This window comes from Eublepharis macularius, chromosome 12 (genome assembly GCF_028583425.1).
Source record: "Eublepharis macularius isolate TG4126 chromosome 12, MPM_Emac_v1.0, whole genome shotgun sequence".
Taxonomy (NCBI): domain Eukaryota; kingdom Metazoa; phylum Chordata; class Lepidosauria; order Squamata; family Eublepharidae; genus Eublepharis; species Eublepharis macularius.
In genome coordinates this window covers 24,642,652-24,651,483 of record NC_072801.1, presented here as the reverse complement: position 1 = coordinate 24,651,483, position 8,832 = coordinate 24,642,652, and the positions used below count along the sequence as shown (strand labels likewise).

Below are 8,832 nucleotides of genomic sequence, written 5' to 3'. Positions count from 1 at the left end.
TCTTGCCACAGAGGACCACCCTATTTGTGTACTCAGCTTTACCTTCTGGCAGCAGGTGATGTGAATGGCTGCTAGACTGAATAGACAATACTGACCTTAACGGACCAATGGTCTGATTCAGTGTGAGGCAGCTACGTGCGTGTTCATGTGTGTTCATTCGCTAGGTCTAGGAGGGTATGACCTCACTATGTCCTCAATCTGGCCCTGGTGAATGAAAGAGAAGCAACCCCTACCGACTCTGGAAACAAAATCTCTTAGGTTCATTTCGAAACAGGAAAACTTGAGCAAGGCTTTCTACAGAATAAGACAGCCTGCTCTCAGCCAGTTGCTTTCTGAAATACCTGCCATGTGTTTGTGAACAAGGTGCACTTTCTCTTTCTCTCTCGGTAGCAATATTGTCCACTGTCACACCGAGAGCTGTTGTTACCATGGGAGAGGAGAAGCAACGACGACCCTGAAAATTGACGACAAGGCGAGTGCAAAAGTTATGCTTTATTTGCTGGCTTCCCTGAATCATTTAAACATGGGACAAAACAAATTTTCAGTCTTTACAAATGAAGTCCTTAACGAGTGAGTGAGGAACAGCAATTTTAGAGAAAGGCAGGTGAACAATCACTGGCAACAAGTAGAAAGTCCCAATCCAGCCGCAGAAAAGAAACATTGCTACTATCCTCTTTCCTTGGAAGTCCCTGTTCTCGGAGTTACTATAGGTGAAGAAGCAGAAACCTTATATTGACTGCTGAGGAGAATAAGGAGAAAAGATAAATAGGAAACATCTGGGCCTCTCTCAGATGACCTTAGAAGATACTGGGATTCCAAATGGCATTAAACATCTGGGAAGCCATTTTGTTTGTCATAGAAAGTTTTGGTCATGTTTCACGTACACTTGGGGTTCCTTGATTTTTACAGGAGTCCTTAGGCCCCAGCTATCATGGGACTGAAGGAACCAGCCTGTGTGAAACCCTCTGGACCTCAAAAGAACCAACCACCCCTGCCCCCAACACAATATGTCTTTGGTCACTTTTCTTCGATTCAAAACAAAAGGTTTTGTGGAAGAGAGGGCCACGGAAGCTGGGCACTTAAAAAGGCAACTGAAATTGGGAAATAGCCCTGTCCTGCTGTCATCCCTGGAGACATATACCAGTACTATCCTTGAACAGAAGTGTGGAGAAGGTGAGCTAAGTCATGGTCTGGCGGCTGAAGAGTTCCAGGGTGACAGCGCTAAGGAAAACAGGGATGCTGTCTTGGTGATGCAGGTGGAGGTCGATCAGGTCACGGACTGTCTGGGAAAACTCTGTTTCCAGCAGCTGCATTTTTCTGCCACAGGATCTGGAGTCCTGTAGGGAGAGGGGAAAAAAAAGAAGTGGAGGGGAGAGTGGAAAGAAGCCATTAATTCAAGACTGTCTGCGTTCTCCCTGAATGCCAGCACATTCCTATACCCTCGCTATGGAGATCCTTCCAGCATATCTTATTCTAATCAAGGTAACGTTATCTACTGCTGCGCAGGTGTTCAACACACAATTTAATTGGGCCATTATTAAGATTCTACCTTTCCAAAATCTCTGAACAATACCCCCCCATGTCAACCCTCAGATGAATAATGAATTACGGAGCAGTGGGGAGAATATTTAAAACATTCTTAAAACAATCTTGAAAGGGCTGTTGAGTGTAAGGAGCGGGGAGCGCCACCAAGCCTTCTGGAAAATAATTTACCGATAAACTGGGCTCGGTTGGGAGAAAATACACAAACATCTCTATCATCTGTCTCCATGAAAGATGGACAGCCTTAACACTTCAGCCCCCTGCTTTCTCCTCATTTCCTTTTTGAAGCTCTGATGATCCCACTTTTCACCATGGCTGTTACATTTCTAAACAGCTTGGCATAACATAATCCAACCATTCCTCCTGATTTAAAAAAAAAAACCAAAAGAGGGAGACCCATATTCAAAATGAACAGCTTCACGTCGCTTTAGTGGATGTACCAGAAGGTGCATGTTTAATGTGCGGGCCAGTCTCACGCTCTGTTGCACGGGCAGATCAGAAGAGGCACAATGGTGGGCTGTCAAAGGGTACCCATGACCTCTCTAGCTGCTAAACAATTGTGCCGAGGGACCCTGGCTCAGCAGTAGAGCATCTGCTTCCTCTGCAGAAGGTCCCAGATTCAATTCCTGGCATCTCTAGTTAGAAGGATCAAATGTTAGCTTTTGTGAAAGATTTTCACTGAGACCTAGGAGGGCTGCATGCATTCATATGGACATCGTGGTTGTGGAAGAACTGAAGGTACCAATAGCATAGAGAAGCAAGAGTGCCATGTGCTATAGCAGAAAGGCTCCTTGCCCCTTCTCTGTGACAAGCAAAGCCAGAATAAATTACGCAAAACAGGAGGACATTTTGCAAATGAGGCATATTCCAACTTAATGCAAAGGGTCTTTTTTTTAGAAGTCATGCAAACTCAAGAGATGGAAACTCTGCATTTACAACACACATGCACGCACAGAAATGTACTCTTCTGGTCAGCGAATGTCTTGCCAAAAGGGACTTTGGATTCATCCTCTGATGCGTAGGGCTCTCAAAGGCAGGGATTTTACTCAAGGCCTTCTTAACCTGGGATACCCAGGATCGGACCCAGGTCTTTCAAAGCACACACTCTGTCACTGAGCAATGTCCCTCTACAAAGTCCACGCTGAAAGAAGCAGGATTTGGATTTTGTAGCATAGGATAGCCCAAGCTCCCTGCAGCCCTTGGAGATGAGAGACTTGAGCAGAATTGCTTTTTTTGACAGAGATGATGAGCTGTCCCCCGACTGAAGGAAAACATCATAAATCTTCCCTTTAACCCTGGCAATTGGTAAATTATTCAGCGCTTCATTTTTTACATAGATACTCCTTTGGGAAAGCAGTGACTCGCAAATACAGCTGTGTGTTGGTATTCCACCCTTTAAGATGAGCCAGCTGCCTCGGAACTGGAGTGCCCCCATTTTCTTTTGTCCCACTCAATATATCTGCCTGAGAAGGAGAGGGAGATTGGAGAGCAGTCAACAGCTCAGGAATGGAAAATGGCTGCCCAAGGGAGGGGTGCAAACTGCTGATTTCCTCTGAGCCACAGAATAAATCTGTCCAGTTCATCCCTCTCTTTTTTTTTCTCTGTCTACAGATTCAGAGGTTGGTTATCCATTCACAAAAAAACACCATCGTTTTATCTGGACCTTACTAAAACTATAGGCGAGGAGTTCCATTTTTTGAAGTTCTCCCCCCTACACACATACCTGCCTTAAAAAATCCTTCCTGCACATCAGGAAGACGTGCTTAGTCTGACATTCTGTTTTTCTATTATCATAGTGGTTCCACTGATAGCAGAGAGCATTCAAACATTAGCCTCCTCACCCTCTCCTGCAGCCTGAAGTGGTACAGCCCAGGAAAAGTTACACCATTTGAGACAGGGAAGAGATGAGGGCCCTCAAGGCCAACCTGTTCCACCTTCACACAGGCCTGCCTGCTAAAGAAATGTCTTTGTTCCATGGGGCTACTTGTGCTTTCCAAGCCATCGGCCCTTTCTCAATCTTGACACAGGCTGAGCTTGCCGTCAGCAATGCACTCCACGCAGGCACACGCGCAGGCCCCATTATCAATAAAACCCCGCCCTTGCCAGAGAAGTTGCTCGAGTAGATTGGCAGGGTCATGCCAACCTTTGTCAAGGCAACACAGCAACACGCAAAACTACATAAGAGGATCAATGCTGTCAACCTGGAAAGAGATGGACGCACAGCGCCGTAGTGTGGCTTGAGTTACGGATAAAATGACAGGACACACACAACTAAGCACTGCCTTTGTGAAGCCTTCCAGAGTGTCACTCCGACTAGATTGTGGATCAGAGACTTACAGAGACTGAGAGTTTATTCGAGGCCTTTCCAATGGGCAGAGATGCTTCCACCTCACACGAACACAATGCTAATGCTCAGATGTGTGTGTGAGTGTCATGGGTAGGGGACAGAGACAGAATTCACTAACTCAGGAGATAATTGTGGACATTAATTTCAATGGCCTTCAAAGGGAGTAAAGAAATTCAATGAGGCTTTCAAGGGAGAACTCTTTAGTAAACTTGGTCTATGATGGGTCAAGAGACAGTGTGTATAGTGATTAGTGTGATAGTCTGGGATCTGGAAGACTGAAGTGTTTTATCTCCACTCTGGCATGGAAGTTGGCAGGGTGACCTGGGACCAGTCTCAGTCTCTCTCTCTTTCTCTCTCTCTCTCTCGGCCTGGCCTAACTTTCAGGAATTGTTGTAGTGAGGATAAAATGGAGAAGGGGAGAATGATGTCGTAAGCTGCTCTAGGTCCCATAGGGGAGACAAGCAGGGTGTAAAGATCCCTGTGCTGGTCTCCCATTCTGCCATCCTTAGGGAAAGCGGGGGGAACATCCCAATCCCCTAACACTTATGTTTGTAAGTTTGAACCACTGTCAGATGCGGTGAAGTGAATCCTCGGTCTATGAGATTTTTACACAAGGAGAGGAAAAAGAAAAAAGAATCCCTGAAAATACTGCTTTGTGACATTTCTGTGCGTGGAAGGGTAAAGGATCGCTTCCCCATGTTGATAACAAATCCAGTGGGAGAACATTGCTGCCCACTTTCAACACTTTTTCTTCTAGGGAGTTAGTGCTTTCCTCATTGATTTGACCTTCCGGCCTACTTAGCCTCCAGCTCTTGTGAGAATATTTCCTCCAGTTTTTAATCAGGCATGGGAAAAAAAAATCCTGAGCTATTCTGCAATATCACTAAACAATCAGGACTTCTATGTTCCAGTCGAAAGGGCACTCTTGTCAGATTTCCTTCACCTACTCCCTCCTTACTTCACAACATTCTGCACTTGGCCATTCCCTTGGTCCATCTAGTCTGTGTTTTCTAATCTCCTCTTTTAGCAGGATGAGATCTTGTCACAGACCAACAAACCAATGTTAAAACAACTCTCTCCCTCTTTCTCTCTCACCGTTGACCTTTTAACAGGAAAATCCTTTAGTTTCTGCCTTTTGCTTTAGATTCTGAGATTTTTCTAAATGTCAGGAACTAAGCTGTCCGTTCGTGGCTGTCTCCAAAAACGGCAGAGCCACCTCTCAGATGGACTGCCACAGTCTCCTGGAACGTTTGGCACATGGAAAAGGGCAGGCGAGGAGACAAAGCTGATGTATAAAAATGAACCTAGGATGAAGAATTCTGTCTCAGCTACCACAGGTGTACTCAGGAGAGTTCTTCTTCAAAATACCATGGTTCTTCCCCATTTAAAGTAGAGGTCGACAGTACCCTGGGATATGGAGAAGATAAGACTCAATTCTAAAAGCATGGTCCAAAATTATCTTGACAATAAAAAAAATGACCTTCTTTTGCTTAAATCTTGGCAGTTTTGCTTACCTCTAGAATAATCTCCTCTCAGCAGGGGTAGTTGGTAACTTTTTGAGTTGGTAGGCCTGCAGTTCTGAAAATCCTCTCACATCACAACCTGTACAGCTCTTATAAAGGAAACAGTGCCTTCGGACAGGAGTAAACCTTCATGGTCTCCCTGCTGAGAATTATCCACTATCCTTGACACATCGATAAATAAGGGGAATGGTTTCCACCTCAGAGGACTTATGCATGAAATTGAGGCCCAGCACAAATAAGCTAGGTTGCATATTTCTGAACTTGGGCACATGCACACACACATGAGCACACACTGCCAAAAAGCCCTACCAAAGCTTTTAAAATGTTGGTTAACACTTGCTTCTGAGAACAGTCAGCCAGATGAGGGAAAGGAGATTCAACGCTTGCTGCCTGCTGCTCCCACTGGTGACAGAATTCTGGTTGCCCTATCAGGAAACCATGGCGCTCAATAGGCTACTGCTAAGTGTAAGATCAGTCTCCATTCACAAATTAATCTTGGATGTGGAAACTGATTCGCCATATATGATCTGGTTGGGTCTGTGGTTCAGTGATAGAGCAGCTGCTTGGCATACAGAGGCTCCCAGCTTCAGCCCTTGGTATCTCCAGTTAAGAATTGTGTGGCACGTGATCTGAAAGATCTCATCCTGAGACACTGGAGAGCCTCCACTGGTCTGAGCAGACAAGACTGACTTTGATGGACCAAGGCAGCTTCATGTGTTTCATGTACCAATTGTTGCCCATTAGGTTTCTTGGTACAACACTAGACTAGGCATGATGGCTGGAGATGGGGATGTGGCATCATCTGTTGATCTTCCATTACCCTCTACAGATCTCCAGGTCTCTCTAATTTTGAGTGTCTGAAGCTGTATCAGACAGAACAGGGATTCTGTTCATTTAACACTGAGTCCTGCTGTTTCCCTACTCTGTTTCACGGAACTGATCCTGGATTTGATGTTGAGACCCCTGGGTCTTTCAGCCACTTCAGTGGTGTGGCCCAGGATTTCATGGCAGCTGAGACACCATGGGGCTGCCACAATACATGATAGTCCCCATTCATTCTGGCCATACACTCTGTTTGTTCTTCTTCACTGGAACAGAGTGAAATGGTTTAGTGAGGGGAATGTCCATGTCTCTTGTGTCATGGACTAATCATTACTTGGTGAAGTTTAGGATGATGATGTTCTCTTGTAAACCTCCACAGGGGTGGAGAACTTAGTAAGATGGACCATCCCCACAGGCTGATTAATCTGGATGGGATTTCTGACTGCCCCAGAGGAGTTTCCTGCTGATATGGTTGACTCTCTGTGTCAGTGCCCTGGTAGAACTCAGGAGGCAGCTTGTGCTGTTGATAAGATTGTCCCCAAGCATGGTCTTCACTCCTGTTGAGTCCATTCCACTTCGCAGTTTATACTAGGGAGCTGGGGGACAGTGAAATGACCTGGAAAACTGCTGGAGTAAAGATGGAGGAAAACTTGCAATGGGCCTCCCTGAACGCTAGCTACAGCTCTCTAATGAGCCCTCTTACTAGCTACATTGGCAGTGAAGCCCTTCACTACTGACACAGGTTCTGTACCAAGCCATTCAGTGCTGTGTGTGTGAAATGTATGTGTGTGTGACTTATAGATTTGTCCTCCAATGAAGCCGACTCAGATTTACCAAAAATCCACTGTGACATGTTTGCTAGGCGCTTTCTCAATACATTTGATTGCATCTGCTATGATTTGGACTCCTAACAATTCTGCAATTCATAATGTTATCAGAGTACCATCTAATCGCATCTTTTTGGACGACTTTCATTTAGCATGGCCTAAAGATATGGATAAATTGCTTGGAGGAGTCCATCCAACATCCTCAAAACTCAACCCCTTCTCCTTCTTGGCTAACTAAAGCTAGAAAAGGGAAAGTATTGTATGAGTCCAGAGTTAATAAATGAGGGGATATGGCAAACGATCTTGAAGGAGACTACTGTAAAGACCCTTCAGGCCAATGTGTTCAAACAAATAATAGATGGATACATCCAGACAGCTTTGGATGAGGTTGATAATCTAGATCTGTTTCAATCAAGCTTCAGACCCTGTTTTGGTGCAGAAACTATGCTGGTCAACCTGAAGGACGACCAGAATCAGGAGAAAGGCAAGGGGGGAAGGGCAACCGTTGCTTCTTCTGGATTTCTCAACAGATTCAATTGATCATGGTATATTGTCGGACTAGCTAGCTGATACGGGGGCTAAGGGACTTGACTTCCAGTGGGTACATTCCTTTTTGGCTGACTGGATCCATAAGATGCTCCTGGGAGACATCTATTGAAGTTCATGGCATTTATGCAATGGGGTTGCCCAGGAATTGATTTTGTTTCTCATGCTTTTTAACATCTCTATGAAACCATTAAGAGGGCTCATCTGGAGATCTGGGAAAGGGTATCATCCATACACTGAGTGGCTGTGTCTCAGTGGTAGAGCATTTGCTTTGCATGCAGAAGATCCCAGGTTCAATCCCCAGCATCTCCAGTTGAAAAGACTAGGTAGTGGGTATGTGAAAGCCTTAGAGCCTGGAGAGCTGCTGTAGTCTGAGTAGGCAGTCCGGACCTTGATAGACCAAGAGTCTGACTCAGTATGAGGCTGTTTCATGTGACATCAGGTTCTACTTCTGTATATCCCATCAGGTGAGATGGTAGACAGTCAGAACCAATGCCCAGGGGAGGCAATGGGCAGAATGAGGACAATAAACTGAAACTCAGTTCAGCTAAAATGGAGGTGGCACTGATTAATAGTAGTACCATAATCAGGCCAGTGTGGAATCCAACCTAATGTAAGATCTAAAAGGGGCTCTGGATTCCAGATGTTAGGATGATTCCTGGTCAGCAGCAAGAAGAATTGCTGAAAGCAACACCAATATTGGTTGTTGTGGGTTTTCCGGGCTGTATTGCCGTGGTCTTGGCATTGTAGTTCCTGACGTTTCGCCAGCAGCTGTGGCTGGCATCTTCAGAGGTGTAGCACCAAAAAACAGAGATCTCTCAGTGTCACAGTGTGGAAAAGATGTAGGTCATTTGTATCTACTCAGGAGGGGTGGGGTTGAGCTGAGTCATCCTGTAAGGGTTTCCCAGGGTGTGGAATGCTAATGGCGGGAGGCTTCACTGTATCCTGAGGAGGTTCTTTTGCATATGGATTGGTGCTTGATGTGCTAATCTTCTCTGCAGGGCTATTGTCGGGTGTGGAGTGTTTTGTTGGCCTGGTGTTTTTCAGAACTGGAGCCCATGCTCTGTTCATTCTTAAGGTTTCTTCTTTCCTGTTGAAGTTTTGCTTATGCTTGTGAATTTCAATGGCTTCCCTGTTCAGTCTGACAAAGTAGTTGGAAGTGTTGTCCAGTATTTTGGTGTCCTGGAATAAGATACTGTGCCCCGTTTGAGTTAGGCTATGTTCA

The 8,832-nt window shown here is 45.3% G+C and overlaps 1 protein-coding gene across 5 annotated transcripts in view; it reads right to left on the bottom strand.

Moving 5' to 3' along the window:
* Positions 1 to 496: 496 nt before the first annotated feature.
* MAD1L1 (mitotic arrest deficient 1 like 1) overlaps positions 497 to 8,832 on the bottom strand; it is a 545,441-nt gene continuing 537,105 nt past the window's right edge. For all 5 annotated transcript variants that reach the window (XM_054992881.1, XM_054992882.1, XM_054992885.1 and 2 more), the window contains one exon: positions 497 to 1,337. In XM_054992881.1, coding sequence (XP_054848856.1) covers positions 1,179 to 1,337 — 159 coding nt within the window. In that variant the 3' untranslated portion in view covers positions 497 to 1,178. The remainder of the gene's footprint in view (positions 1,338 to 8,832) is intronic.